General features: G+C 41.2%; 1 protein-coding gene across 2 annotated transcripts in view; it reads left to right on the forward strand.

The window, feature by feature from the left end:
* The window catches only part of GHITM (growth hormone inducible transmembrane protein), a 281577-nt gene extending 281028 nt beyond the window's left edge, over nucleotides 1-549 (forward strand). For both annotated transcript variants that reach the window (XM_069863190.1, XM_069863191.1), the window contains exon 9: nucleotides 218-549. In XM_069863190.1, the coding sequence (XP_069719291.1) occupies nucleotides 218-305 (88 nt within the window). In that variant the 3' untranslated portion in view covers nucleotides 306-549. The remainder of the gene's footprint in view (nucleotides 1-217) is intronic.
* The last annotated feature ends 13279 nt before the right edge of the window (nucleotides 550-13828 follow it).

Here is a 13828-nt window from a genome sequence, read left to right on the forward strand (position 1 = left end):
GAACAGTATGCTCTCTATTAAGACTTCTGTAAATAGTTCCTGCTGGCAGAGATGGTAGAAAAAAGACTTCTTGGCGCATCAAGCACTAAGGACAATCGTGGTTCAGTTTTGTTACAGATGCTTCATGAAGACTTTTAGAAATTAAATATAATGATATGAAGCACCCAGTAATACTGTTTCTGGTCAACAATATTAACTTTGATTTCCTGTTTCCTAGGTGCATGGGTATCTACACGGATACACTGAACATCTTCATTCGAGTGGCCACCATGCTTGCAGGTGGTGGACTTGGCAAGAAAAAGTAAACCAAGACTCTTCTTTGCAGCTGTCCAGCGGCGTACCTAGTGCACATACTAAATAAAAATTTATGGTTACAAGCAGGTTTGCTGCAATTCAGAAGTTTAAAGCATTTCAACCTATTGTTTCAGTGCAATGTGATTCAGACTTAATAGTTTTTCTTCAAACACTTTCCAGCTCTGTGTTTAAAATCCTGTAAACTGCTTCTAATTTTGTGTTATTTTGGGAAAGTAAATTATTTTTAATACATGAGTGAAATAGTCTATCTGCTTTTTAGTGAGTTTAACAGCACTTCAATGCCGAGTTTTTATTGTTACTGCATTGTAAAGGAAGTAATACCTAGACTGGTATCTCATATGCAGATAGTGACACAAGCTACTTTATGAAATGCCGTTGAGATGCATCAGTTTTCAGTTAAGATAGCATAAATGATATTTTAATGTCATGTTAAGAAGATTTGAACAAATGGATACAGAGCTAAATACAGTAAATAACTTCTGCCTGGGCGGAAGCTTTGGAAAGGTTTAAGCAATTGTCAGAAATGCTCTGGAGTTGCCTATGAGGTGACGAAAATGTGTAAAGGAGACCAGATGAGATAATCATGTGGCATTTATCCTGTAGGAACTTGAGTCTCTTTGTGGAGTACAGACGAGGACTTCTTGCTTTAATGTTGACTAAACAGAATAGCTAGGCTCATGTGATCACACATGTATCAAACTGTGGAATAGCAACATAGGTGTGTGTGTTTTCCAGAGACTAAATTTCAGTATTGCGTATGGAGCCCTGTACTTCAGGAGAGCTCTTGGTGCTCATCTCTTAAAATCTTGTACAATTGGCACAGGGAGAGAAAATTTAGGATGGCCTGCTGTAAACCCAAGTATTGTTAATTTGCCATACTGTTGTATGCTTTATTCTCTTATCTTCGTTTAAATGTTTAGCCTGGTCTAAAAGAAAAGCTCCCTATCAGTGAAATCAATTTAATATAAAGACATTTATTCTTACCAAATTCTATTGATATATTTTGGAATAAAAAGTTCTTGGGCACAAGAAAGTTTTGAGCTAATGGCAATGACTCAGGCTTTCAATTTCTAGTAAATAAGCTACATCTATGTATTGACTTAGAACAATAAAATTCTAGCCTCACAAGTTGACTGCTCTCACCTTCCCTGTGTTAATAGAAATACCTTGGTACCCCTACAGCCAGTTTATCATGGTAGTTATAGCCTTTGAAACAAAGCATCCCAAAACAGGGCAAGGCTTCAGTCCAAGGACATTTACATTGGATGCAGTGCTACATGTTCTATGATGAGTAAAATGTGTTCTTGAGGTAATTTGGTCCTCTAGTTCAAAAAGATGTGATTTGAGAAACCTTTTGGCAGCTCACCTGCTAGAGCTCACACCTCTGTGACAGGGTGATGAGAGGAGCTACGCAACCTCCTCATTGTGGAAACGTATCTGTTCATACTGCATGTCACTTCTTCTCCGAGAGTAGGGAAAAACACTTGCCTAAACCGGGAGTGTTTTCCCTCTTGACATCTACCATGGCTCTAAAAGACTCATCCTTCTTTTGTTGTCAGCTGCTGCTCAAGAAAGCACTTTTTCTTTGCTTTTTCCTTCTTTCAGAAAGATGACAGAAGAATACAAGACGTTTGATTTGGTCTTCTGTACAAAATAACTAGTCTGGTTGCCCAATGCTTAGTTCCACAAAACTTAGTATGAGGAAATGGTACAGTGGTGGTACAGTGACAAATGTCTGGGCAGGCATCTTGCTCTACTTTTCTCTGAATAGATAAGACACTTAATTCAGCTGGCAAGCCTCCAAAGCAGAGAATACTGTGCAGCTGTGAGCCTCTAGGGCTTCTGGAAAGATTTTGTGATTGATTTGCATATTGATCTCTTTCTTAAAAGTGTACATACATCCTGTCTGTGCTGATCTGACAGGAGGTGGTTGTAGGGATAGCAAAGGGACTTTGTCCTTCTTTGTGGGAATAAATGATCTTAATTGGCCACTGAGCCCTCTTCCCAATTCTCCTGCGAACATTGTGGATATGTATTTAATGCGGCCAAAATAAGTTGGTAATATCAAGTCCAGAATTTGAACTAAGACATTTAGAGGCTAAGGTTGTCTGTGGGTGTTGGTCTCTTCTCTCAAGTAACAAGTGATGGGATAAGAGGAAACGGCCTCAAGTTGTGCCAGGGGAGGTTTAGGCTGCACATTATGAAAAGTTTACTCACAGAATGGGTTGTCAAGCATTGGAGCAGGATGTCCAGGGAAGTGGTGGAGTTACCATCCTTGGAGGTATTTAAAAGATGCAGTGTTTAGGAACATGATTTAGTAGAGGGCTTGGTAGTGCTAGATTTATGGTTGGACTCGGTGATCTTAAATTTCTTTTCCAACCCAAACAATTTTGTGATTCCATAAGGTATTAGTTTAAAATTCTCGCTGCCAACTCCTACAGAGAGACGTTTGTCTGAGAAGAATGTTCTGTCATTTGATTTAGTGTCAGCTTGCATGAGCTAAAATCCTGTGACCCAGTTCACAGGGCACCATTACAATGTGATGAACATAGTCTGTCCCCGGAAGCAATTATGGCCACCTCGGTTGTATTTATGTGACTAGGAAGGAGTGGAAGATGAAACACTTCATCAACAGTGGTTTTACTTGTAGACTAGAAATTTAATGGGATAGGAGAACTCTGCTGAAGCTTTTATGAAGAGTCAAAGTGTTGTCTGAATCCATCTCTGTAAGAGGAATAAACGATAGGAAAGTGAGCTTTTTTCATTTCAGTTCAGCTTGTGTTTCTTATCATTCCCTTGGGGCTCAAATATAATCTGTAAACATATCTGGAATCTTGTTTCCTTACATTGTGTTGGGCGGGGAAGGAATCTGATAAAGTACTCTTGCTCTTCCAAGTTCTTTAGTGTTCTTGTTTGGATTTGCAATTTGGAGACTTTTTGTGCTTTTATTTGTGACATCATTTTTCTTAGAAAATATGATGATGGATGAGGATGTATTGTACTGCTTAGAAGGAAAAGTGATCATCATATTCCTCACTGCACAACAGACACTGAGGGGCTGCAATGTGTGTAAAGAAGAGCAGTGGAGCTAGTGAAGGGTCTGGAGCCACAAGCATTATGGGGGAGCAGCTGAGGGAACTGGAGCTGTTTAATCTGAAGGAGACTAACAGGAGACCTCATTGCTCTCTACAACTCCATGAAAGGTGATTGTGGTGAGGTAGGTGTTGGTCTCTTCTCCCAAGTAATAAGTGATAGGATGAGACCAAATGGCCTCAAATTGTGCCATGACAGGTTTAGACCAATATTGGGAAATATTACTTCACTGAAAGGGTTGTCAAGCACTGGCAGAGGCTGCCCCAGAAATGGTGGAGTCACCATCCCTTCAGGTATTTAAAAGATGTGTGGATGTGGCGCTTAGGGGCGCGGTTTAGTGGTGGACTTGATAGCATTAGGTTTACAGCTGGACGTGATCTTAAAGGTCTTTCCAACCTAAATGAATCTGTGATTCATCTCTGTGCAGACCGTTGCTGCAGGCAGGAATTATGTGAATTGGTAGATGCATACAATTCTGTGTCCAGTCTAGGTGTGATGCTGCAGTGATTTTAGGTTTACGCTCAGTAAATGAAAACTTGTAACTCAAAAGCTGTTACCTTGATATGAGTAAACGATCATGCCTCTGCTGTCCCACCATGGCAGTGGTGGTGAGTTAGTGTCTAGAAGAAGTCTGGTACTTCCATAGACACCGAGGCCACCATACAATTTATAAAGATGTATAACTAGTGAGTTTTGTGGAAGTTACATTTAATCATGGGTTTTCCAGTTAAATATGGTGGGGGCTTTTCCCCCCATGGTAGTGGTCAGAAGCTCCTTTTCATTTTTTCTGCCCCAGTCAAATTCCTTGTTGGCCAGCTTAGTTTCCAAGAAGTCAATTTTGTCATGCTATTTCTCTAAATAAAACTGGTAGTGAAAACACATATTTCTAGTAATTCTTTTTACTGGTAGGACCACTAGCAAGGAAAAATGGAAATAAATCATACATTACAAGATTACTCATTCATACAACAAAGGACCCCGCTATCTTTCAATTAGAGTTTCGTACCTCTGTACAAGTTAGTGAAAAGAAATGCCTTGCCGTGTTGCTGAAGATGTGTTTAGAAGCAGAATGATGACCAAACAGCATCAAAGGAGTAATAGTGAAGGAATTAACAAAGCATGAGTTTCTGAACCTATTCATACTCATCATTGGCGAAGCAGAGTTTGTTAGAGCTAAAAGTCATCACTCTGAGACATGTTGGGTATACATGTGACATTGGTGTTTAGCTCTAGTGTGTGTCAGTCCTGTGTTCCACTTGGATTCAGAGGTTTTTCTTGCTTTATGAAATGGGGTTGGGTGAATTGGGGACTGATTAGATCTCAAGAGCCTTGTGCCAGCAGGTTAGTTGCCTTTGTGGCAGCTGGTCTTCCAGTGCCAGATTACAGGTCTGAACAGCCATCCTCGCTGAGGGTTGCCACAGATTGATGTATTGTTTCCTGTGTTGTAAGAACCCATCTCCGCTTTATGACTATGACTAAAGGTCACTGAGATGGTTGAATGTTGAAATAAAAATCCAGTTCTTACTCAGATACTGCATGGAAGGATTATTTAAATGTATTTTTCTTTTTTTCAAAATAAGTCCATTTCAAAATTTGAAGTGAACTTATGGCAACCATTTCTGAATTCTAAGTTTGCTATAAACTGAAGATCATTTATCACAAAAATGAGCTGCCATACCAAATTCTTTTCAAATACCAAAGAGTATAAAAAAAAATTGTGCTTTTTAATGTCAGCAGAAATAGGGAGAGATCATATTTGTCTTGCGGAGAGCAATTCGAGTTGTATAAAGGCACCAGGCATGCCAAGTTTTATTGTTTTGCAGGAATATTATATAAGTTTCATGAAGTCCAGTGTGTATGATCTCACAGCTTCCAGTAGTGTTAGAGGTGGGCAATTTGGGTGAAAATTACCAAGCTTCTTGCATTAAACATTTTCATAATGTGAGATCTAAATTTCATCTTGTATTCTTCTGTGCAAACTGAAAAAATGGGCATGAGTTAGGTCTGCCCTTCCTACTTATACCAGCTGACTGCAAAGAACACTTTCTTAGAGAAGTAACCCATTTATTTGCTTGTTAAAAAAACTGTAGGAGATTATTAAAAATGTGCAGATGCTTATTTAGATCATGATTTAAATTAGAATTACTTGAAACATCATGGAAGTCCTTAGGAACATCAGTTGTCAATATTTAGGATCAGGTTTTAATTTAATTGCAGGATAAACGTATCCTGTCTTTAATGTTCTTTGGCATACATAACAAAATAACAAGTTCCTTTAAAAGGTGGGGAATTTTTAGCCAAATTCTGTTTATGTATCACTGAGTCATTCTGTGACTTGCAGAAAATCTCAAGTTTAATGGTCATAATTAGGTGTGTCAGTTTTCCTTTTTATATGCAGAAGTAACAACACAAAAGCACTGGGTGCAGTGCTGGAAAGGAAGAATGTGGAATATTAGCAGGCGTGAGAAGTGAGCTGAATGTGCTTTTTAGAACAATTCCAGGACTAGGTAGAGCATGTTTGATAGGTGACTGTGTGTGCACTCTTTGAGAAAGAAGGCAACAAACAAGGACGTAAGGCAGGGGAAGAGCACTGAGTTCAGAACCCCTTCAAACACTGTTCTGTGGCTTTAGGAGGAGCAGCAGGGATAAAGATTGGAAGGAAGAAAACTCAGCCCTTGTAGTAAAGGCAGGTGTTTATCGTAGCCTAAGTCACCAACACCTGCATAGGATCTTAGCAGTGGAGGGAAGACAGAAAGGTAGAGCTGGTGACATGAAAGAAGAGCTTATCCTACCACAACAGCAAGGAATTCATGAATATCAGTGAAGAAACAGGGAGACTGTCAACAGGAGTTAAGTGAGCAAAGCCTTGCAAAAACCACAAACTAAAAAACTTACTTACCAAATTCTCTATCTAATGTATTAAAATGACAAACATTGTAAGCAGAATAAGTATGTGCTAAGCTCTGTGAATGTAAAGAAGTGTTTGTACCACCTTCAGGTATGCAAAAAGTAGTAGTCCCTTGTAGGTAAAGGCCCTATATTGTCATAATTGATGTGACCTTTATGATTACATCAACCAACTTTGAACCTTTCCTTAGGGAAGTAATGAATGTGTACAAATATGAAACAAGATTAAGAGTACATATTAAAACCTACTTTTAAAAATAATCATTTAAAATTGATTATTTGAAGCACTTTAAATCCATAGTGCGTGGAGGCATTCTACATTCCATTGTAGTCCCAGTCTGAGATGTCAGTTTAATTACAGGTTCAATTTTTCCCATAGCTGTAGCGTTCCTTTGTATATTTGACATACTGAAAGTCCCCTTGAGAAGCAGGGGATTTTAACGAACACCTGAGTAGGCAGAAAAAAAAAAACAAAAAAACAAAAACAAACCCCAAAAAACCCAACATCAAATAAACCAAAGCCCATGTTAATGAGCCACTTTTGACCTTCCAGCCATAACTGGCTTTGTCACTCTGAAGTATGTGGATGTTTTCCTTGGTATATACAGAATATAAGGTTTGCTTATACTTAAAAAGGAAGGGAATGGAATGGAAAACTGCAGTGATGAGGGGGGATGGGGAAGTAGTCTTGGAGAATATGGGTTTCGGGAAGGCAGTTGACGGGAACTGGCTTGGCTACAGTAAGGTGAATGCTGTGACAAACAGGCCAGGTGTCAAGGGTGTGCTATGAAAATGAAACGGGGCTGCTGCAGCAGCCAGAGTGGATGTGGGTCTCCTGGCAGTGGGCAGGAACAGTTTTGACTCAGTGGAGAAGCAGGTGAAGGTGAAACAAACCTTTCGGTCTTGCAACAGAGAGCTCCAACTTCTCATAAGTTCAAAAGCTAACTCGTTTCAGCTTGGTCAAAGGCATTAGTAGGTTTCTAGCCACAACATTTTATGCATAATTATCCTGAACGGACAATTTAGCCCATGTGATGAGGGGGAAATTTTGTGCTTGAACTTTCTCTCCCATGAGGAATGATGGTAGGGGTGAAACAGTCACATGATTTGAGATTGACTCAAAAAAAGAACACTTAAGTTTTCATGCACTTGTACTTTATTGAAAAGTCAAAATATTTCTGTCAAAAAAAAAAAAAAAGGAGACTTATGCCTTGGAAAAGAAGTAGCTTAAGTGGGGAAAAAAAACCAAACCACAAACACAGTTAAACAGTTGCACCAAAAAAATATTGTTCACCTATTACCAGGTCATAATAAAGAAAAAAGGAGGCTAGGGCAGAACTGAATGACAGAGAGAAAAAGGCATGGGAGTGGCAGAAGGGAAGGAAGCAGTATGAAAAGAGAACAGACTCAGAGGCAGAAACTGGAGGAGACTACGAACACCAAGTGAGGAGATATTTAAAAACCTAACCTCAATGAGCTCACAGACCTGGTGAGCAAAGGATGCCAGCAGCCAGCAATTGGAAAGGTAGATTATGTGAAATAAAGATTAAGACTCAAGGAACATAAGACTAAGGGCAGTTTGTCTTGTAGAAGGTGAATTGTCCACAGCAGATTGGATGAGAGTCTCTAGTCTGCAGATGCTGTACACATAGGAGAAGAGAAAATACAGAGATTGACGTGCCACACGCTGGAGTAGCAATCACTGATCCTCTGATCTGAGGCTCAAAACCACTTTGCAGGTAACATCTTCCTATTTGTTCAACCAAAGCCATGGAGAAAGCAGCAGCCTCCCTTGGTAGCAAGCAGACTTGGAGGCTTGTGGACAGTATTTCAGACTCATTTGGCAAAGACTTTTGTGCTTGTTTTGGCACAATAGCATTTGATTTCTCCAGGCTCAGAGTGAGAAATAGTAATTCTGTTAGCAGGCTGAAAGCATAAACCATTTAAAACTCTTCCCCTGGACAGACTGCAGACCTTCCCACCACCTACTCCAGTTCCCCACTCTGGAGCATTTAGATGTGCAGCGGTAAGCACACAGGTTTGCCTCATTTCCAGTCACAGTAGTTAGAAAGCTTGGATTGTAGCAGAGGTGACCAAGTAGCAGCCTGCCTCTTCCATGCTGAAAACAAATAGGGTGTCCAAGTAGTACGTGCTGCTTTCTGGATAGTGAAGTTACAACAGAGTTGTCTCTGTTTAGAAAAATGGGGGTTTGTAAACACTGCCGTTGCCAATATTCTGTCATGAATATTTCAGGTGATGACTGTTTTTTTGAGGCAGGTATTGGCAGCAGCTGTGGTGCATCCAACCTTTCGAGTGCAATTTCCAGCTACATTGATTTTAAAGTAGCCAGCATGTGATGAGGCTTGTTCATGCAACTCATTTCCCATCTTACCTGCTTACTTTCCTCTTCTCTATTCATTTTTTATTTCTTATTGTGCACACATTAAGAGAAGGCAATTGTTCTAGTCAGTGTTATAAAGGCTGGAAACGTTCTTTATGTGTAAAGTCTCAGTAGGTTTGAGTTAACGTGTCTTCTATGAGATATTTTTTTTCATTTGTAGTTCACCTTTATGTTTAAGGAAGTAATTCAGTTGGGTGAGGCAGCTGACACTTTAGAAGGCAGAGATGACATGCACTCCATGATGTGATTTTCCTTTTTTATTTTTCTGTTATCAGCAAAGGTGTCCTAATATCAACCAAATTGGGGCAGGGGAATGATAGTCCTTTGTTAGTGGAGAAGTATGAGAAACATGACAAGACCTTGAGTGTAAGTTTCATAAATAACCACCTTAAAATCAGTGAAAATAAAAATGTTTTGTGGAATACAAAACTTGAAAATTATGAGAATAAGTAAAAATATTTTGGGCATGAGAGCTTTAACCATTTTTCATTAGAGGGACTGTCTTTTGATTACAACCCAGATTTTTTTTTCCATGTTGCCATTAAACTATAATTGACTTGTCAGTAAAGCAAGATGTTTCCTTTCCTTTTCCTTCAGGAAAGCCAAAGCAATACAGCTTTTGGGGAAAAAAAGTCTCTCAATCATGTTTAGAGTATGATTTTTGTCTGTAAAAAAAGAACAACCACATGATGGAGAAAATTACATGCTATTTACTTTCTTGCTTTCAGACTTTAAGCATGTACTCCTTGTTGCCCCATCTTTTTCAGACATTTCAGTAGGACCTGGGATTCTTTCAGGAAAAAAAAGGCAAAGAGAAACAAAAACAAAAAAATGCCTCACCCTAACAGAGAATTCAGCTTGGAGTCAATTTGGTAGAAAAAGCTTCACTGACTTTAACAAGACAAAATTTAGGATATTTTAATTTCCTAGGTTTTCACAGACATAAATATATGGAACAATTAAACACATCAGGATTTAAGTGATACTTGATTCAACATTTAAAAGCGCAGTGGGTTCAGTTCTGTGGAATTACGCATATATAATTTTTTACTTTCTTAATTATCGGAGCCATACTGAGAGTCTCATTAACTTCTTATATCAAGGCTCCCTTTGCGATGATAACTCTTGTCCTATATCGTGCAGTGCCATCGTGTCCACGTGAGGTTGCCTAGAACTTTCTCAGGAAGTGTAATGGATATAAAATTCTGTAGTCACTAAGTGAGATATGCCCTTGCTTCAGTGCTGTGTCTATTCAGATGGCCTGATTGAATGTTGTAGAAAAATGACTCTCCTACCTGTCCTTTCCTGTGGGTTAGTGCTGTTTCAGGTTTTTGGCAGACCTCAGCAAGCGAGGCAACTAGCCCATTGAATTCCCCGGCTCTGTTTCTTTTGGCTGTTTTGTATGCTCGGGTTTTTTTCACTGAAAACGCCTGATTGTTCTACACTATTTGTGCAGACATTTGGTATATGCAGTGAGATTGTCACTGCTTCAAATCTGGCTGGATATTTTGATAGAAAAGGTGTAAGAAAACCAGCAGAAAACTTGTTTTTAGTCCCCAATAAGGAGATAATTGCACAGGCTGCATGCTGTTCTAGATCTTCTGTGCAACCTGCCAGCCTATACTTTTCCTTCTTATGTTTTGGAGTAGCTTTCCTAACTGTGAATTAACCATCAAGCCTGCTTTTCTTCTATTTAATTAATAAAATTTTACTTATAATGTGGAAGAATGAAAATAGCTTGTAAAGTCATATGGCTTACCTAAAAATCTCTTTTTCTTCCTCATGTCACCTTTCACCTCCAGCTTTGCTGTCAGGTAGTACGGGAGTTAAGGGGAAACTACCACATCTTTACGTGAGTATTGCTCAGCCTGTACAACTGAGAATTTCTTCCTTAAGATCTTGGTGTCGATTAACACCCTGTATGGGAAGGTCACTTGTAATGTGGTTAAACCCCAGTGAGTGCTTTCCTGAGCAAGGCTGGACAGAAATGCAGTCAGAGGTTTTCCTGAATTGAAGTGGGATCAACTGTGCCATGAGACTGTCACATATGCAAGTCTGAAATTCTTCAGTAACAGATCAACCTTAGTCTGTTGTTGATGGAATTGTAAAGGTTATTTCAGGAGAGCCAGGCTGAAGAGATTCTGCTGTTTCAAGCTTAGATTCTGTTCTGTGTTCAAAGCTGTATAAACAAGGAAAAAAGTGTGGCTCAGAGTTTATCCAAAGCAATGTAGTATTTCTACATTGAAGCTGTAAATTTGATTCAGTTAATAGAACAGACTGCAGATGTGTTTCCATGTCAAAAAGTCTTTTCTATGATGCTTCCATTTTACAAAGGTAGTTCTAGTTTATATATTTATGTAACTAGTTCTTTCTATAAAACACTTAACTGACAAAGTTTCAGTTCTGGAGTCCTCAGCACAGGAAGGACATGGATCTGTTAAAGTTCAGAGGAGGCCACAGAGATGATCTGAGGGCTGGAGCACCACCCATGCAAGGACAGGCTGAGAATTGAAGTTGTTCATCCTGGAGAAGGGAAGGCTCCACGGAGACCTTATGCCAGTCTTCCAGGGGGCTAAAGGAAAGCTGGAGACAGGCTCTTTATCAGGGAGTGTAGAGACAGAATCATAGCATAACCAGGTTGGAAGAGACCCACCGGATCATCGAATCCAACCATTCCTATCAAACACTGAACCATGCCCCTTAGCACCTCGTCCACCCATGCCTTAAACACCTCCAGGGAAGGTGATTCAACCACCTCCCTGGGCAGCCTCTGCCAGTGCCCAATGACCTTTTCTGTGAACAATTTTTTCCTAATGTCCAGCCTAAATCTCTCCTGGCGGAGCTTGAGGCCATTCCCTCTTGTCCTGTCCCCTGTCACTTGGGAGAAGAGGCCAGCACCCTCCTCTCTACAACCTCCTTTCAGGTAGTTGTAGAGAGCAATGAGGTCTCCCCTCAGCCTCCTTTTCTCCAGGCTAAACACCCCCAGCTCTCTCAGCCGCTCCTCATAAGGCCTGTTCTCCAGCCCCTTCACCAGCTTTGTTGCTCTTCTCTGGACTCTCTCCAGAGCCTCAACATCCTTCTTGTGGTGAGGGGCCCAGAACTGAACACAGGATTCGAGGAGCGGTCTCACCAGTGCCGAGTACAGAGGGAGGATAACCTCCCTGGACCTGCTGGTCACACCGTTTCTGATACAAGCCAAGATGCCATTGGCCTTCTTGGCCACCTGGGCACACTGCTGGCTCATGTTCAGTCGCTGTCAACCAACACCCCCAGGTCCCTCTCCTCCAGGCAGCTTTCTAGACAGACTTCTCCTAGTCTGTAGCACTGCACAGGGTTGTTGTGCCCCAAGTGCAGGACCCGGCATTTGGCCTTGTTAAACCTCATGCCATTGGACTCTGCCCAGCGGTCCAGCCTGTTCAGATCCCTTTGCAGAGCCTCCTGACCCTCCAGCAGATCGACACTTCCACCCAGCTTAGTGTCGTCCGCAAACTTGCTAAGGGTGCACTCAATGCCTTCATCCAGGTCATTGATAAAGGCATTGAACAGGGCTGGACCCAGCACTGAGCCCTGGGGAACCCCAAAAATAGGATGAAGGGGATAGATAGGATGAGGAGGATAGGATGAGGGGGAAAGGTTTTAAGCTGAAAGAGGGGAGATTTAGATTAGATATTAGAGGAATTTTTTAGTTTGAGAGTGGAGAGACACTGGCACAGGTTGCCCAGGGAAGCCATGGATGCCCCATCCCTGGAGGTGTTCAAGGCCGGGGTGGATGGGGCTTTGAGCAACCTGATCCAGCAGGAGGTGTCCCTGCCCATGGCAGGGGTTTGGAACTGGGTGGGCTTTAAGGTCCCTTCCAACCCATTCTATGAAAAATCTACTTTGATAATAGTAATGACTGCTCCCCTTTTACAGGGGACAAGAGAACTTCATACATTAAAGGATTGATTCTGTGTTAACTGGCAAAACCACTCATTTTATAAGTGCAAGATGGGGGCTTACATCCATGCTTCAACTATTCAGAAGAAGCCTGAGATCATTAAACCAACATTGGCACTTGTTCCATTCATTTTTCTCTGCATCAACTGAACTGTAAAAGGACTTTCTGGGAAGCTTAGCAGTGATGTGAACTAAAAACCTTGCTACTGTCCAAATGATTGAGGTGTGCCAATGGTGAGGCAGTGCTGTTCATAAAGCACTTTTTCTACAGACAGTATTATCTCATGTAGTTAGCAATTTGATTCTAGTGAATGCTAATATCATCCTTGGCAAGAAAAAATTTCTAGGCATTAGCAATCTTCACAATATTTGGAAACTGCTAGGTGGGAATGTAGAAGTAAGTTTTTTGGACTAAAACAATTCAGAAGGCTCCTGAGGCACTGGTGAGACCACACCTTGAATACTATGTTCAGTTCTGAGCCCCTCCTTATGAGAAGGATGTTGAGGCTCTGGAGCGAGTCCAGAGAAGAGCGACGAAGCTGTGAAGGGGCTGGAGAACAGGCTTTACAAGGAACGGCTGAGAGAGCTGGGGGCGTTTAGCCTGGAGAAAAGGAAGCTGAGAGGAGACTTTATTGCTCTCTACAACTACCTGAAAGGAGGTTGTGGAGAGGAGGGTGCTGGCCTCTTCTCCCAAGTGACAGGGGACAGGACAAGGGGGAATGGCCTTAAGCTCCACCAGGGGAGGTTCAGACTAGATATCAGGAAAAATTGTTCACAGAAAGAGTCATTGGGCACTGGCAGAGACTGCCCGGGGAGGTGGTTGAGTCACCATGCCTGGAGGGATTTAAAAGATGGGTAGACAAGGTGCTCAGGGACATGGTTTAGTGGCAGACAGGAATGGTCGGACTCAGTGATCTAAGAGGTCTTTTTCATCCTAGTGATTTGATGATCTAGTGCAAGAAACAAGCCACGTCCAAAACCTGAAATAAAAAAACTTCAAAATTTGGGGTCAGATGGAAGAGGGCAATATATGTGCACCAGAGTGAAGCCTTTTGTCCTATTGCGATTTCAAGTCTGAGCAGCTCCCAGGTACCGCTCCCATCTCTTAAGGCTACATAGCTCACAGCGTGTTCTGGTATTTGAGACCCAAATCTTCTCAGAATAAGCGGTCAGAAT

The sequence above is a fragment of the Phaenicophaeus curvirostris genome, chromosome 9 (genome assembly GCF_032191515.1).
Source record: "Phaenicophaeus curvirostris isolate KB17595 chromosome 9, BPBGC_Pcur_1.0, whole genome shotgun sequence".
NCBI lineage: Eukaryota > Metazoa > Chordata > Aves > Cuculiformes > Cuculidae > Phaenicophaeus > Phaenicophaeus curvirostris.